General features: G+C 44.1%; 1 protein-coding gene across 6 annotated transcripts; it reads right to left on the bottom strand.

The window, feature by feature from the left end:
• Window positions 1–2,513: 2,513 nt before the first annotated feature.
• Window positions 2,514–16,289, bottom strand: ezh1 (enhancer of zeste 1 polycomb repressive complex 2 subunit). 6 transcript variants are annotated; one of them, XM_083976577.1, is made up of 20 exons: window positions 16,155–16,289; window positions 14,174–14,363; window positions 13,927–14,052; window positions 13,285–13,407; window positions 12,539–12,656; window positions 12,075–12,380; window positions 11,305–11,410; window positions 10,865–11,028; window positions 10,643–10,734; window positions 10,387–10,552; window positions 9,024–9,208; window positions 7,143–7,234; window positions 6,791–6,819; window positions 6,549–6,674; window positions 5,193–5,371; window positions 4,363–4,458; window positions 4,152–4,233; window positions 3,957–4,040; window positions 3,763–3,847; window positions 2,514–3,620 (listed from the first exon to the last, which is right to left on the bottom strand). In XM_083976577.1, exons 2-20 carry the CDS (start codon window positions 14,351–14,353, stop codon window positions 3,560–3,562), a joined length of 2,400 nt encoding a protein of 799 aa, XP_083832703.1. In that variant the 5' UTR covers window positions 14,354–14,363; window positions 16,155–16,289; the 3' UTR covers window positions 2,514–3,559. The 6 variants fall into 6 exon arrangements, with proteins under 6 accessions (XP_083832703.1, XP_083832701.1, XP_083832705.1 ...); XM_083976575.1 differs by having other exon boundaries at window positions 16,079–16,284; XM_083976579.1 differs by lacking the exon at window positions 16,155–16,289 and adding an exon at window positions 15,415–15,847 and having other exon boundaries at window positions 3,721–3,847.
• Between the last annotated feature and the right edge of the window lie 1,969 nt (window positions 16,290–18,258).

Raw genomic sequence — 18,258 nt, 5'->3', positions numbered from 1 at the left:
TGGAGAAGCATTCATATCAACACACACAATAACATACAGTATGTACAGAGGACCACAAGAGTGTAAATGCTAACCTTTTACGTAAAAACTCACTAACTCACACTGCTCGAGTATTTTTGCTTTAGGACGGTAGCAGATCGCGCTGTCGTCACCACTGTTGCTTGTTTAGCTGCTTCCAGTGGAAAAGTTCAAAATCCTTCCTATAGTCCGATGAAATTTCCTTCTCTGGCAAGATGAAATTTCATTTGATGTGTGGTGCAACCAAAGCTTAGGGCTTCCATTTCTCACTGCAGCTGTTTTCCACTAAAGCACCATTGTGTATGTGAAAAAAAATGAGGGTAAAAAGAAAAAGTAATACATTTGCCTCATATTAGCTATGCATATGTAGAGCATGAGTGCACTTTGCAGTAACATGCAATAATATGAGCTTCTCTCAGCTTCCAATGATGTTAATGTCTCAGTTTAATTTGCAGATGCATAATAGCAAATAGGATGTAATGAGTGTATACGTGAATATATGAAAAATGTATTAAGCGACACTTTCTTTTTCTTTTTCTAATGGTTTGTACAAGTTCAACGCAGATGAATGGAGTGCTTTGAATGTAATTCCTTTGACTCTGTAATGTACGAGCAGACGCTCCAGTGGAGACATGTTTTCACTGAGGGGCTGCTTCAGCAGTGAAAGTAAAATTATTCACGGTAGCTTTTTAAGAACGCTCAGGATAAAGAAAGTACAGCACTTGTTCTCTGTAGCAGTAATACACCTCCGAAACTCAACGCTGTTGGTTTCCCTCTGTTACGGGTGGACAGGACTGTGCCGAAATGTACAGAGACAGAATGTACAGAAGATATATAAAAAAACATTGCATTACTGTAAAGACACGACTTGCTAATAATGTATGAAAATGTACAGATTTGGCCAAAGCTGCCACTTACAGGCTCTATTTTTGAGAATGTGCTGTGAGGAGATGAATGAAAAATGAAAAGTGACAAACAGAATGAAAACTGATTGATACAGAGAAAAAAAAGTTTATGTTTTTGTTGTTAAATGGACAATCGCCACTCAAAAGTTCATACTAGGTGCAAGCCAACACTCTTGGCTCCAATACGCTTTGTTGCCTATTAGGGAAGAGTCGACTTATGTATTATATAAATGTATACACCTTACTGTACTCATTGGTAAATGGATTATAAACAATCAGCCTAGCAGTGTCATTTCATTACAAACTCACTAGTTATTTCATGCGTGGTCCCTGGAGCGTGTGTGTATGTGTGTGTGTGTGTGACTGGACATCTAAGTGTTTTGTGTATTGTGCCCACAGAGATACAACTAACTAATATTACATAATTACAAAAAAAGAAATAAAAAAAGAAAACGTGCACTGATGCCAACTAACCAGCTCACTTATTGTAGTGCACCAATGGTAGTTAATGAGCCAGAAGGCCTGGGTGACACTCAGTGAGGCTCCTCCGTTGTGTTTGTATGTGTCATTACAAACATACTGGACCTGTGCTGAATTGATCTCGCTTCCCTAATAATGGAGGCCAGGGTGTGTGGGTATAAGGGGATTGATTATAAATGACCAGTAGAGGGAGCAGACCAGCAGGATGTTGTTAGCTCAGACTGGGTATCTGCTGATTCCACATAATGTGAAACTTAGTGAGTACTGTTTAAATTTTAAGATTAGGATTAAGAAATAAGAACTAAAAAAAAAAAAAAAATCAAATTCAAAAGAGCACAAAGCTAAATTAGGTTCAGGATTTGCATGTGATCTTGCTCTGTGTTACATTAACACCTATTATAAGATTTTAGTATCTATAAAAGCCTTAAGACCTTTTTAATAATTCTTAATACAGAACAGCAGGTACCTAGTCAAGAGTGATGTCATGTATGAAACCAGATGATGAGACACCAGAGTGAGGAGTGGGCGGGTTCAACTTCTCTGCACCATCTAACTGTAAATCTGCAATGAATACCAGAAACTATGATTACGGTTGTGTTTGTGACCACACTGATTTTTTCTGTTTTGTTTTGTTTCTTTTTTTTTTTTTTGTTCTTCAGTAACTCGCTTGGTTTTTGTTTTGTAATTCTTTCACTGTAAATGACCATTACTGTGTGAATCAAGGCATAGCCAACCTGTCACCTCAATAAAAGACGCTTGAAGGAAACTGTCTGCGTTGAACTCTGTGATGGTTCTCTTAGGAACACACATAAAGACCAGGACAGCTTGTTTTAATGTATAAAGTTAAAGTTTTATTTTTATAGGCATACACTGTACATAGCAGTAAACTCCATTTTGTTCATCTCTACTGAGAAAGATCTCATTTCAAAGTGGGCTTTCATGTTGTATAAATGAAAAACAAGAGTGAGTAACAAATCTGGACATATAAAAAAAAAAGAAAAAATGATAAATGATATTTTACATTCACATGTGGGGGACTTTTAATATTTGGTCATACACTGATAATTTTGTTTTTTTTCTCCCATTGCTTTAGGTTACCTTGAATACCTGTTTTATTATGCAACACATCCACACTGGTTCAGCCTTTTTTCTGCGTGGAAACATTTGGCACTTCAATGATTCTTAAAGGAAGACTTTTTACACTTTGTGAATTACTGAATTACCCCCTGAAAGTGTTGGGGGCTTCTAATATCATGAAAACATGATGAGAAATGTTATGATGTGCACGTTGCGTCGCTCAGAGTACCAACGGAATGAGCTGATGTGTAAAAAAAACCAAAGGAGGGATGAGATCTCTTCACCATCATCTGCAGGTTACATTCAGTCAGTCGGTTTCTCGTCTGGTTGCCTATTTTTTTCTTTTCTTTTTTTTGCTGAACAATGATATAAATGCACAATAACTTATATTTACCATAGAAATGTGATGGTGACGGTTCACAGAGGAACAAACCTGCTCACGTTCTTCCAAAGAGCCAGAGGGTAACATCACACTACAATACCAGCATCTGACTGAAGCTATTGCTGTGGCTAACATGTTAAATGGTCTGTTTATCCAAGAGACAGCACATGCATTTCACTGATCTTCATTAAGTATGATGGAGAAGCTTGCGTTATGTATTGAGAGGTCAAAACAAAAGCCGGTCTATAAGTACGGTAACAAAAACTACTGAGAGAGTAACACACTGCGGCGCAGCCTCTTTGCTCTGACAAGATGGAACAAAAAAAAAAAAAAGAGATGTGCAATATGGATTAATAGTATTTCCACTTTAAATAGTTTAGTTTCATAAGCTTGGCGTATACAGTCTTGCAGGTAGGTGGATGGGTTCGGACAGATGAGGAGGGGGGAGGGGGGGTGGGAGGGGCAGACGGCTGGCTGTCACTGGAGGAGGTGGTACGGTGAGTCTGCAGAGCGGGAGCATCTGCAAACAGCACGGAGGGACTTTCTATTTTTGGAAGTGCAGTAGCGAGGGCAGAGAGACAGTGACTGTTCATAGAAAACTCGTCAGCTAGACGTGACGCTGCAGAGAGGGACAGAAGCATTAGTGGGTGGCTGAGGAGTTAAGGGGGCAGGCTATGGAGGTAGGCAGCAGGTGCAGCTAAGTCATGTCCACCTCCCTCTCTATCCCCACATATTTGAGGGCATCGGCTTGACTGTATCTGTGGGAAGAAGCAGAGACAGTCTTAGCACACAGTATCTACACAGACCAGGATTGCAGCCGCATAATATTGTGCAGCAAACCTCATGTTTCATTTTTACTTTGAAGCTGCTGGAGAGTCACAAAAAGGCCAGTGACTCTACCTGTAGTCGAAGAAGAGCTCCTCTCCTTGCAGGATAGCTCGTTTGGCAAAGATTCCAATGCGATGGTCTCCGTTCACCATGACCACTGCAACCGGCGCAAACACAACATCAGCCAACAAAAACACACCCCCTCGTTTCCGCCAGCCCACTCCCAAACTCTCACAGCAGAACAACCAGGCGGAGTCAGTTTTTACCTTTCGCGTAGCAGTTGGGATTAACCGAATGATTTGCAAAGCGGATTTTGTTCCCCTTTCGTGTGGCATCCACAACGAAGTCTACTGAGAAAACACACACACGCACCATAGTATAGTATATTAAGGATTGCTTAATATACTGTGACAGTGGGATGACTGGCAGGCAGCGTTTAAGGAGAAGTGGGGAGTACTTGCCATTGTTCAAGTTGAAAAGGAAGCTAGACATGTATTTGTCATAGATCCTGCCCCGTCGGTCAGCCTCATCCTGGGAGATCAGCTGATCATCGCACACGCATACACACACACACGCACGCACACACACACACACATTCACAACAACCACTTTAAGTACTTCAATCAAGCTGAAAGCTCATGAACCAAATTATCTTAAACTGGATGGACTTGCCTCTCCGCAGTACTCCGAGATGAACTCATTCTTCTGAACCGGCTCTTTGATGAAGGTGCCCCACCCGGCCACATCTGACGGAGCCAGCAGCAGGTGCTGGAGAGGAAGCAGCTTATTAGTAATCTATGCCCACGTTAAAGGGATAGTTCAACATTTTGGTTAATTTGCCTATTGCCATAATCCCTATACGTAGTCATAGGAGTAGGTTTATTACATTTAATTATCGGTGTATGTTGTTTTGAGATCCACAGGGCAGAGACGCAAGATGCTCAGTGAACACAATGGAGGTGAATGGTACAGGTCCTCTGTCCCTCATCAAACTAATCAAATACACAATCCAACAACTCCAAAACGCTCTTGTGGACAAGTTGTGACCTGCACATTCACCATGCTATGAAATAATAATGTAACATTTCGAGACAGAGTTGTTTTCCAGGCAAATGCAGCCGAAACTACATTCCAGACACAGTGATTTCAAAAGCGCAAGTAGTTCCAAGTATTTGCTTCAAGTGTCGTAATGTTACATGATTATTTCATAGCGTGGTGAATGTGCAGGTCATAACTTGTCCACAAGAGTGTTTTGGAGTTGTTGGATTGTGTATTTGATGAGTTTGATGAGAGACAGGGGACCTGTACCGTTCACCTCCATTGTGTTCACTGAGCATCTTGCGTCTCTGCCCTGTGGATCTCAAAACAACATGCAACTATAATTAAAGGTAATGAGCCTATTCCTATGACTAATAAGGATTATGGCAATACATGAATTTGCCAAAATGTTGAACTATCCCTTTAAGTTGTATCCAGAACACCCTCTAAGTGTCTTTGTGTACCTTTTTCAGGCCTCTCTGGATGCTGCAGTTTTTGCAGGAGACCACCTTGCTTTCCCAGTGGTCCGCAGCCCCACAGGTCATGCACAGATCTGGGTCACACTCCCTCACGGCCAGGTAGCAGGGACACTGTTTGGTGTTACACTGAGTCTTGCACCTGCATCCTGGGAAACGGTTCTGGCCTGGAAAGCATTTAGACACAGAGCTGCTTAGACCTGGAGGAGGGGGCGGTGGGGTGAAACACGCTGAGTAGGTTAATGGGCAAACTGCATGCAGGTGGTGCAGAAATATAATACATTACAAAACTTGGCAGAACACAGTGTGATTGTCATTAATAGCTCCATCTCATAATGCAGCAGCAGCAGCAGGACTGAGGCTCAGTGGCTGACTAATGCTGAGCAGCTCATCGGAGACCTCTGCTGGCAAATATGCTCAAATGCAATTCTGCAGAGTGTAACACAACACCCTCCAGGCAGATGAGCAGGAGGATCAGGCAGGAATAACCAAAATGTCTTTCCAGCGGCCTCCGCTTGGGGAGGACCGAGCTGGAGGCATCGCTCGCCTTCCCTGTCGTGCTGTTTATAACCTCCCCTTCCCGGCCTGTGTGGGTTTTATGTGTCTGTATCATCAAACAGTGTTTAGCTGGGGCTGCCTGACTCATACTGATGTTGGAGATGATGTTGTATATCAGGCACAGAGCCTGTCACATCCCTTTGATTCCCCTCCAAGTCTTTAGAGCACACACATGTGCAAACTGAGGGCTGCTTCCTGTTTGGCCGCGGTTCTCCTCGGCTACGGGAAAAGGCGAGGTAACAGTCGGGTGAGGAGGGGGAGGAGGGGGGAGAAGGTGACTGAACCACAACTGATGAATAAATGAAGCAAAACCATCCTCTTCAAACCATAGCAAAATGTTTACTTCATCTTATCCTCTTGCTCTGATGTAAACTCTCCAGAGGGTAAAAATACAAAATGCAACCCTCCACCATGTGGCCATTTTGGAAAACACAGTTTTGGGTTGTTGCTGCAGCAGCCAATGCCTCACTGTGAACACAGCTCTGCGTTAAACAGACACCCACCTATCCCCGCCGGAGGACGGCTTCTCCTACGACCGCTGCCAGAGAACTGCAGAATCGTTTTCCATTCTGCCGCCCTGCTCTATTGTGGCCTGGCATAAAAAATGCTTTAATGCTACTTAGAGCTTCCAGTGGAAAATGCGGTGACAAACATTTTTTTCCTTTCAGCTTCACAGAGGCTGAGCAGTCGACTGTTGTGTTGTTGTTTGTGTAAAGACGAGGGAGAGGTTAGTCACACAGGTGAATATAAACAAAAGAGAAAAAGAAAAAAAAAGGTGGGACTCACACTCGGGCTCGCACTGACAGAACTTCTCACAGAAATTCTGGGTCATCACACACGGGCAGGAGCTGTCGCATGGATGGTCAGGGTGGTCACATGGTTGGTAGTTGTACACCTGATTGGATGAGTTATCTGGAGCAACAGAGGACAAAGCCCTCAGACTGGCACAGTAAGCTGTATTGTATTACAGAGGGCACTGTGTGGTTATAGTCAGACTGTGATGTTTTACTGAGGAGGAACCAACGTACCTTTCTTCAGCTGAATCTTGGCCCATAACCTGTCGCAGCAAACAAGCACAAGGAAAAAAGGCTTTTGGTTAAAAACTCATCTGACATGGTTCACATGCACTCTGGATCGTGAACTGACTCATCAGCTGCTCATCTTGGCCAGGACATACTTGGAAAAGCGATTGCTAATCTCTTTGGATCTTTTTCCTGAGTAAATAGAGGTTAATTTAAAAAAAGAGACTTCGTTTATTTTACCCTTCTTCTATTCGTTTTAACTGAGGGCCAAGCTCTGTTTTCTTTTTGCAAGAGATCATGTTTCCATCGTTCAGCAGAAAGTGGGCAAACACAGAGATAATAACTGCTGATATCCTGCCTGTGTTTCCTCTTCTTCTTTTGGGGCGAGATGCCTCCGTCCTCCAAAGGAACCCGATGGATCAGGACTTCCTTCACTGCAAACTCGTACACCTGGGGGGCAACAACAACAACAACAACAACAACAACATAAACACACAGATGGATAGAAATGTATCCCCAGAGTGCACAACTGTGAAGAAATTCAGTTTCCTTCACCCTCAGATGTTGTGTAATAGTAGTGCTGCTCAAGCTGGAAAGCACATCGCCATGATTACGCCACTGCCCCCCCCCCCCCTCCCCCCTCCCCCCTCCCCACACACACCCCCCCCTCATCCTCTGCTATCAAAACCACCACCACACATAGTACATCTGTGAACAAACACACACACACACACGCACACACACACACACACAGATTTGACCACCTCTGGCTGCCAAAACCCAGATTTGGCCTCTTCCCGAGGACACAGACATACATAATGATGCAGCTGGTTTTAGTATTTCAACTCGATTAAGCAGTGGGCGTGGCCTCCGATACGCAGGGCGGTGACAGACAGGCCGGTGCAGATTCTGGACTCGTCTGGCCGTGGGACGGGAGGCACAGCGAGGGGTTGGATGTCTAGGTGTGAGCCTGCTTCAACGTGACTCAGACAGATAAACATTCTTTTTACCTGTTCTTTCGTGGGTGTGTTGTGTTCAAAAGTTAAAAAGAAAAAGAAAAAGAAATATAAGAAAAAAAAAACACAACCCACAGCTGACATGACAATGACTCAATTGACATGAGTTTGGGAACGTCTAAGTTTAAACCACTGCATCATGGGAACTATATGAGAGATGTTACATCTGGTAAGCATCCGTGTTTATGGTGCCACATGCCATTCGCTCTGTAGTCATCCCAATTATCCACACCATAAAACCACAGGCACAGGATACATGTGTTGTTACACTTGCACTGACGCAAATGCAACAGATTATTTTACAACAGATACGCATCAGTTTCATAAAGTTTTAATCTGAGTTCATCATCTAACATTTAAAGCGACACTGCTTCACTGCTTCGGCCGGTGAGCAACAGTTGAGAAGACCTGTACCTCACAACTGTAACACTTTTAACTGTTTGTGTTTTCTCATAAATCCTCCTGCTTCTATTTCCTATTTCTCACCACTCTCTTTCTATGCTCTTGTTTTATTTGATGTCTTTTTTTTCTTTTCTGCTCCACTGAAGCATTTAAGGATTTTTTTTTTTTAATTCCACTTCCTGCCTTGTTCTCATTCCAGCATCTGGCATTTTTAAAAGGGGGAACTCCACCGATCCTACGCATCACCGTGTGTTTTGAGGTCTTTGGGAGCGCTATAAAGCTTGTTGAGGCTCCAGATGGCGCTGCACAAAGTCTTTTGCCTCAAGTGATGTCACTTGAGTTGGTTTCAGTCAGGTCTGACAGCTACAAGTTTTTAAATTAATGAAAAAATGTGAATTTATGAGCTTATCAGACCAGTTCCTTATACAGTACAGTATTTGCCTGAGGCTAGTGTCTAAAGGCTACATTAGCAGCTCACACACTTGAAAACAAGACAGTTAGTCTTGTGTTTTGGCAGTTGAGTTGGATTGTGGGTAAAGTAGGCAGTAAAGTGCATGAAATGAATATATTTTCAATTGAATCTAAGAATGTCATAGCAGTGAGCAGCACTGATAAATTACTGGAGTACTAGCAATGCAAAGAAACAGAATTTGTTTAGATCGGAGCCATATTTTGTTACAGTATGTGCTATTACTCACTATTAGTCAATAAGACCAAATAAAATGTCTGTATGATGAATTAATACAGTGGAGTCAGTGCAGTATGCTGTGCTCACATTCTGAGATGTAAAAAAAAAAGTGTAAAGTGTGCGAACATCTCACCTCCTTGCAGTTCTTGGTACCGATGAGCCGAGCGATGGAGCAGAAGTTGTTGAAGTAGGTGCCGTGCAGCACCCTGAAGAGCGACTCCTCGGCCCCACTCCACTGGACCACACAGCACGCCTGCTGCTCCCCTTCATCATCCCCTGGTCGCATCTTGGTGGGAGTCTGGCACCGTGAATTCCCGTCTGCACACACACACACACACACACACACACACACACACACACACACACACACACACACACACACACACACACACACACACACACACACACACACACACACACACACACACACACAGAAGTATTACTGACTAACTCCTCTTGGCCCTCCACAGACTCACATTATGGTCTCTGGATGTCATTTTGTGCATCTGGATGAACACAAACACACACACAAGGGACCAAAGGCTTTGATTTAGCTTTTTGGATATATACAGGACTGATGCTTGTACACCCACAGCTTCAGGCAAAGAGCCGGATGTTGCTTGGCAACAGCCTGAATGCAGCATCGCTGTGGCCGCATGCTTCGGCACTGAGTATCTTTATTAATCTGCTCGACAATCTGCTTTTTCCACATTATCTCAACACGTGTGAGAGCGTCTGCTGAGTCATTGGCTAAGCGTGAGCGGTTTCCAAGACTAACAGAGACTTCCACCGAGGCACCAATGGAGACGAACAACAACCTGAGAGCTCCAGGGGAGAGGAGAGGGATACGATAAAGATTTCGGAGAGAGATTGCTTTTATTTCCCCCCCGCTGCTCTCAACATGAAGATGTCGATAGAAATAAAAAAAGAGAGAGAGAAAAACACAGTAGGAGAAGGAGGAGAGGGAACAAAGTATTTACTTAAGGGCTGAAACATGCAAACTAATGGTTGGTTTATTTTGTTTGGCAAGAGAGAGCTGATATTGAGAGGGGATGGAAGCCGGGGGGTGTGGGGGTGTTAGGATATGATTTGACAGCTATCATCTCCAGCCAAATTTCAGGTTTCAAGGGAGCTGCAGTCAGACAGCAGACAGCATTCCAGATGGAAAACTTGTGGTGAAGTTATGGTAAATGATGCCTTCACTTGCACAGTCATTCAGTGACTCAGACCCTAGGAAACACACAAAAACAACTGCCTATGGACTTTCAGAGCATGCAGCATTTCTGGAGTGAACCATGTAGTGTAGTGTACATCACAGTAGCTCAGGAAATGGGAAAACTCAAGAAATATATATTTTTTTAACATTGTCAAAAGTCAAACTAAATATAACACTAGAAAAAAAGAGAGTTGAAGACGAACAAAAATATTATTTTTTCATTACTTGTGATGCATTAAGGTGTTCCATAGCCCTCCTTACTGTGAGATTTCAGTCCTACCTGAGGAGGAGGTGGTCTCGTGGTCACTTTCTCCCTCTTTGCTCTCCTCAGGAGACCCAGAGGGTCCAGGACAGGCGGAGCTGGTGGGACGCTGCTGCTGCCTCCGTCGCCTCCGGGACCTCTGTGACCGTAACATATTCTGATCCACAAACTCTCTGGCCCCTTTCTTCAGAGGAGAACAAAGGGACAGAACAAAAGACTATTGCATCAATACAAAATGCACGAAATAAGTTGTGCAACTGTGCATTTGACATACCTGTAACAGAAAGCAGTTGACGCCACACGGTTCGGTCTCCATGCGGATCTCCTTGCTCTTCCTCTTGTAAACATTGGGTGTAGCATGAAAAGCTTTATGAACAGAAAACAAACATGTTCTGACTCTGCTGCAAATCAGGTACTTGGCTCTTAGCAATAACACTTAAAGCAGAAATGAATTTGCAGGAGAAGCGGCAATAAACGTAAATCAAAAGCCATTTACGGTGGAGGAAGCAGTCGTATTTGAAGCAACGCCTGCAGAAGAGCGTGTGGAAGGAGTGCAACGACTGCTCCCGCTGCACAGACTTCGCAAAAGGTCCATCCAGGTTGGGGGTGCAAAGCGGGGGCAGCTTCACTGGACTGGGGGGCTCCAGGAGGTCCTTATACCTGTGGAGGTGACAGGAGGAGGTTTTTAATGGTGTAACAAATGTGAGGATTCTCATTTAAAACCTGTTGTTGGTCGACTTTTTATGTTTTTCTTTCAAAACCAAAGGGCTTTCAGATGCTGATGCAACCGCTCCTTTAAGTCAGAGAGCGCCCGAGAGGGAGCCACCATTATTGCTTTCCTCCCCGACAGCCTTGGGTCTCCATGGTGAACACTAAGCAACGGCCTGCTCGTCATTGTGCACACAGATCCCCTGGTTGCCCCTTCACTTTTCTTACTTTTCCTTCAGCTCCTCCGTGGTGCCCTTGTAGGGGAACATGGAGGCGATGGCTGTGAATATCTTGTCATTGGGGATCTTCTTGTTGCTGCTGCACAGGTCCCTCACTTTGGTAACGAGAGAGAAAGAGAGAGAGAGAGAGAAAAAAAGAGAGACAGTGAGCACAGTTTGTTTTGTCCACAAATCCGGTTTTGATGCAGATTCACAAACAAATCTTATGTAACGTGTTCTTTCAAACATTTTGCAATCCAGCTGAAGTTTTCCCAGTTCTCAAGTCCAGTTAGCAACAACGTGCTCTGAAAACAATTCTCTGTGTCGAGTGTCGTCACGTAATGAGAACACTCTTTCTTTCGCTGTCCTTCATCCATGTGTGTGCTTGTGTACTTGTAGCTGAATGACTGTGTGTCCAGGTGTGCTTCCATTTCACTATCACTAAGTGTTGGCAGAGTGTGTGTGTGTGTTTGTGTAGACAGCCTAGTTTTCCTATAAAGCCTAGTAGAAGAGGTCATTAAGTTCTGTCATTAGAGCTGGGGCATATCAGTGTCATGGACAAACAGGTTCTCACACACACACACACACACACACTCACATGCAGCGCTGCAGATAAAGCTTTAAAGTAAACAATGCCTGCTCAAGAGCTGCTGTGGCAGGGCGACCTTGTGGCAGCTGCACAGTGTCATGAGGGGGGGGGGAACAGTGGCGGCCTTGTTCACGCCGCAGTCCTCTTGTTCTCTCGCAGGGACACAAATAACCAGCTGAGGATTTGCTCACCCTCAGTCGTGCTCCTCCTCTTCCTCCTGACGAACGCCACGGCCCCAGCTTTGGTCTCCTCTGAGCCCTCCACGGAGCTGCTCCTCATCACTCTCTCCTCCTCCTTCTTCCCCACAGCTGTTGCTGCTGCCGTCGTCGCCGCCGCCACCGCCGTTGCTGCTGCTGCTGCTGCCGCTGCTGCTGCCGCCACCGCTGTCGTCTCTGCCACCGCCACCGCTTCCTCCTCTTCCTCCTCCTCCTGGTCGGAGTACTGGCTCAAGGCCTCCACCAGCTCTTTGAAGATCTCATCACTGATGAAGCCGCCCTCTGGGTCACAATCAGAAACACAAAGTGTCAGCACAATAAACTCCACATACCCTCATCCTATCCTCAATATGTCCAAGTTCCTTTCTAAAAGTAGAACAAATACAGACTTTATCCTCAAATAAGGGTCAGGGTAATGAGATTACTGATGGTGCACACACCTCTGTCGCCATGGACGCCATCATAGTTGTCGATCAGCTCCTCCAGGAAGGCCTCGTCCTGCTCCAGCACCTCGTCGCCCATGTAGGGGATGTTGTGAAGGAACGTCTCATCCTCCACCTATAGGACACAAAAAAAAAACTCCTGTCAACAAAGGTACGGCCGCTGCCTGATGCTGCACGTCCACCTGCGTTACCTCTGAGGAGCTAGTTATGTGTGAAAACACCAAAAAGAGCCACTGGTCTGCTGGAAAGAGATGAGATGACGAAATGTTTTTCACATGGTCCTGCTTAGGAGTGTTTCTCAGTCCAGCGAATGTACACAAATGGACTGGAAACAAAGTAAATGTGAACCAGGTTGTGCTGCGAAAGGAACAGCGTGTGTGTAACCGGTTTCTGTTCTGGACCCATATCACCTTTTGCAGATGAAAAGTACACATTTTCAAAATAAAAGCTATTTTGGAACAAGCGAGGAGGGGTGGGGGGTGGTGGGTTGTCCTGCTTGCAGTTGGACTGTGTGTCTTGATGACTGGTTTAGATGTTCGAAAAAGCCAGGAATTTCAGAATGGGCTCACGGGGGAACATGTCCGTCTACGCCGCCGCAGAGCACACGAAGAAATCTGCTTTAATTGGAATCAGGTGAACGAGTGAAAAATATTACACAACGTGCAGTTCTGCACCTGTAACAACAACACTGTCGCTTCGCTTGCATCACCCCACACACAACACAATGTGATTCGTTTTAATACCATGAAGTTGTGCTGCAGAGGAGACCACGAGTACATGAAGGGGATCCCTGTCACCGTTGACAGCGGCCTCATGGCGATGGCTTGAGCTTTGAATCCTGGGAAGCCGAACTCCACTGTACACATCTGGAAGAGAACCATACATGGATTGAGGTTGACAAGAAGCTATATCCATTTTATATCTATGTAATATAATACACATGCTCCTCGACCTCCTCCCCCTCCTCCCTTACAGGGGGAAATAAACCCGGTAAACACAGTAATAGCAAACCCTAAGAGCGAACAGGGGGGGAAAGAGGAAGTAGTTGCTGTTGCGCCCTCAGGCTGTTCATATCATAAGCTCCCACTGGGATGCAGACCACTGTTACTGTTAGGCTGCTGCTGTTTGATCCATTTCTGGCACACCGCTTTGTCCTGAGATTATTTTAGAAACACACCTGACAGCCAGGTGGGAATCAGAGCAAAACATTTGGGGCTCGGTGAAGAGGACTCGATGAGACGACGTGATGAGAACACGTTCACTCGATAATAGATTCAGACAGGTGAGGCCAGAAGGAGAGGATGGGGACGACGAGGACAGAGCTGTTTGGTGCAGGTGAAATCATGTGATAAAACACACAACAAGACAGACACACACACACACACCTTCTTGTTGGCCATAGCTCCACTAAGAGTTGACAGAGGGATGGACTGAATCCTGAGCTTGGACCACTCGCTGTTTAGGATATTTGTCTGCTGCTCAATCTTCTGTCTGTTGGACATGAACAGGGTCTAGATAGACACAAGCAGAACCAAGAGTGTGTCACACATGCAGCATTAACATACACAGCATACAGTATACAGCACACACCTACTACAGCACAGCCTCCTGTCAGTAACTGTGTCGACTCACCTTTACCTCCTCCGCTTTTTTAAGGCGTTTTAATTGGCGAAGGCGCATGTATTCAGACTTGACCCTCCGTCTCCACTCCAGCAGGCTGCGGGAGGGGGCAAAGGAGGACGGCTGAGGTCTCGGGGTCGGCGGGGCAGCATCGGTGCCAGGGGCTGGGTCTGAAGCAGCTGTTTCCTCCATGACAGAGATCCTGTGCAGGAGGAACCAGTCAAACATCAGCAGAGCACATTGAAGGCACCAGGAACCAGATTATGATTGCACTGCATGATTGCATTCAGGGTAAGTTTTTTTTTTTTTTTTTTTGCAAAACATTGTCTGACTTAAAAAGAAGTGATTTCTCATAACATTAATACAACTTTACAGAGCGTGTGGTAAACACAGGCTGTTTTCAACATCTACTAAATCACAATATTTCTCTATAATACAATTATTATATGTTAACATACTCATAATAGATAGTTTTGGTGTGATATGGTTTATTCCTTGTCTAAGGTGCTATTATTACTATTACTATTAAGTCTTATGACTATATAGGCTACTGCCCCCCACCCTCCCGCCCCTCACAGACAAAAAACTTCCCCTTTCACTCTTACTGGAAGTCTATTTGAAAGAGTGCCCCCCTCTGTTAGCAAAACAAAACTGACACCTAACGTTTAAGAGCTTTACTCACAGGTGCTTTAAACTAATCACTCCTCCGCCTTTAGCTGCTCTTTACAATTGGTCACGACTGATCAAAAACAGCGAAGACAACCACAGTGAGGCTCGCGCACATGGAGAGATAACGTGTCCGTGAATGTAACAGCACGGGGGCATCCACATTGCTCGGGAGTGGGCGTGCCTCTTCAAAAAAAAGCAATACGAAGCAGAGCATAGAAAGTGCGTAGTACAGTTTTTACGTGTTTCACAATCACATTTCTGAACACCAAGTTCCTCGTCCGAGCCAGAAACACTATCGAAAATAATTACGAGGCTAAAACTGAGCTCGGGAAACTGCTACCATGCTGTTTTTTTTTTTTTTTTTTTAAACCCCACTGGAGTCGTGCACACGTTTCAGCCACAGCTATGAAGTGAGCTACGTCCTGTAGCTGCAGACCCGTGCAAACACAGCTACTCTGTGTCCATTTAAATGTGCAACACTTTATTAAAAGACGTGCGCACCGAGCGCCACAATGACAGCACATTATTGTAGCGGAGCCGCGGTCACGTCCACCTCTACACCCAGTGTCGCAGTTATTAAATACCTTCAAATCCACGTCTTGCGTCCTATTTGAGCCTGCAACGCGATCGAGTCCCTCTCTGTAAATTTGATTTTTTTTTTTAAGTGGAGAGATCCGGAGCTGTGTTATTTACTATAGATCTGACGCAGATATCGTGTCCGGTCGGCGGGGGGATCTCAGAGAAATCACTACGTTATCCACGGGCATGGTGCTGGTGCTGGTGGTGGTGGAGGTGGTGGTGGTGGTTGTTGTTGTTGTAGCTTACAAATAGCTGCGCACTTGGCTTGGTAAGAGCCAACCCGAGCAGGAGGGTGACGTCTTTATTATGATCACAGCCTTTCCAGGCAGAGGAGGATTTATTACTATTCTGCGTTCTGGGAATAAGAAAAAAAAAAAGTAGCGTGGAGCAGCCACGGCGCGGCCGTTTACACGCACACACAGGAACTGATGCAACTGTCCACGGCGCTACATCGCCATCTAAATGCAATAACACTCTGATCGGTACATAGATGCAATAACGCTTAAGAAACCAACCCACTTTATGTTATCCACAGCTGTAACCTACACCAGAGGAGCGAGTGAAACACACAACGAGGCAAAGTCGCTAGTGTTTTTGAAATACACACCATGAGAAATATAAACAAGGAATATCATAGTGTTTTTTATGGTAAAAAGCAAAATGACTCACAAAAACCGGAAAAGTCAAGTAGCCTAATATGCGTATTTCCATTGAAAGTGCAGATAGTCGTATAAATGAGACGTACGATAATCTGAGATTTAAAGCGGATTGATCTCGGGGTGAAAACTAGAGCCACAGTTTTCTTCACATTCCAGTGGACCTGAGTCGGATGGAAAAACAGCTGTGCCGCCGTGCTCCTCCAGGGGGAGCTCGGCTCGGCTCGGCTTGGCTCGGCTCGTCCTCGGTGGCGTGTGTGGAGCTGTCGAGAGCGAGCACGGGGGTTGGATGATGAGAGACCTCAGGCCACGGATGCTGTTACGTACTTCACGTAAAACACAAATCTGGGGAAAGTTAGGAGCTGAGCACATGACGATCAACGTGGTCTGTAGCAGCGACAGCACAGAAATGTAAATGTAGGATTTAGAGCCATTTGTGGGCTACTATCAGACATCACGGTGAAAAACTAGAGGGTAATAAATCTGGTTAACAACCTTCATGTAAACTTATAGTGGTGTTATCAGATCTAGAGCACACAGGATCTTGCTACATAACCTGAAATGACCTAATTGGCTACATGCCCCTGCCATATTTAATTAGGCTAGATCACTTACCTCCAAATAAGCATAAAAGCTACATATCCCTTCTATGTAGCCTATTTATTAATAATTGTATATTATGTGCTTTTATACTGCTATAAGGTGAATTGACTGTAATGTTAACAATTATATTAAGTACTACAGAATAAGTTAGCTAATAAATATCAGCTTATAACTACATTATAGTGTGAATAGTATATTTATTAACATGCTTATACTGTTTTTAGCTATTATTTTTCATGCTTGAAATAGACATTGCTGCTCTGATGATGAACATGTCACAACTTTTCTAAAGGAAGTTTCCCACGGAAACATCCAACTTTTTTGTTTTATACCAACACAACACACTTGTATGATATGACTTGACAATATTTTTTGGGCACAGAAAGTGTCATTTCGCAAGACTTATTGGCTCAATCGAAAAGGGAGGATTTTAGGATTGGTTAAGAAGACAGACCTAGAAACAGGGATCTACTTTTTTTTTTAATGATCATTTTTATTTTAGCCTGTAATGCTCCTCTTGACTGGGATGTATCACTTCAAATATTCTTTAAATGTGGCTCTGTTAATGAACTTATTATATGTGAGACCGAACAAAAATGTATGTTTTAACCCTGTGTTATATCTCACAACTGTTAAACTGTTTCTTTCTTATATTCTGTTAGCATTTACAACCATCTTTCCATTGTATAGGGTATGATCTTTTCAAAATAAAGCTTTAAGTGATCGAAGGAATTCACAGAAATGTTGCTTCTCTGACACACAAGATGGCACTGTTCAGTTACTTTCACCCAGTGACCACATGTGCACATGTCTAATTTGGATCAAGAAAGCCAGCTGGGCATGCTGTGGTCTCATATCGTGCCATACAAACATGACTGACTGAGGTGTGTTTCCCTCTGATCACTCTGTTGTTGTTGTTGCTCTCCCGTTCCGCTGTTTATGCTGTGCATTCCTGGTAATTGATTATGCATCCAGTGAGCAAAAGTATCTCAGATGATACAGCCTGTTTGGTGTGTCTACACTGGTATTTGAAGTAGCCCAATGCTGATAGTGAGCTGTCAAACAATAGCAAACATAAACAGGGAGATAAGCCTGGGGAGCGAGACAGTTATCAGCAGGAAGTATTTAATTGTGTATAGTGTAAACTGTGTGTGCGGATCTTGGCAGCTGTCACTGTGACTCTTCAGAATATGTTGCAGCGTTTACGATCCGTGACAAAGGCCTGGAGATGAAAAGATTCACGGAGTAAGCTGGTGAAATAGTTACCTCTTAAAATATGAACCGACTGTAACTGATGCGAAGAAGCATTTCCTCATAAAAGAACAAACTTTCACTTATCCTTAAAACACGTTTGAAATATGAATATGTTTTCCTCTCTCTCGCAGGCAAATCTATTCAGCTATTTATCTTCATTCACACTGCAAATTTGATGCAGATGGATATATTTAAGTTTCTATTCATGGGGTTAAAAAAATAAAAATAAAATAAAATAATCAATCAGTTATATAAAAAAAAACAACAGCAGCCTTCTTATCTAAAATGAAATGTGGAAGCAATTTTGGCCCAGAGCTATACCTGGCTCTCTCCCAA

Source organism: Trachurus trachurus (assembly GCF_905171665.1).
Source record: "Trachurus trachurus genome assembly, chromosome: 8".
In the NCBI taxonomy this organism is placed as follows: Eukaryota; Metazoa; Chordata; class Actinopteri; order Carangiformes; family Carangidae; genus Trachurus; species Trachurus trachurus.
Note: the sequence above shows the minus strand (reverse complement) of the source record. Positions and strands in the feature narration are given on the sequence as shown.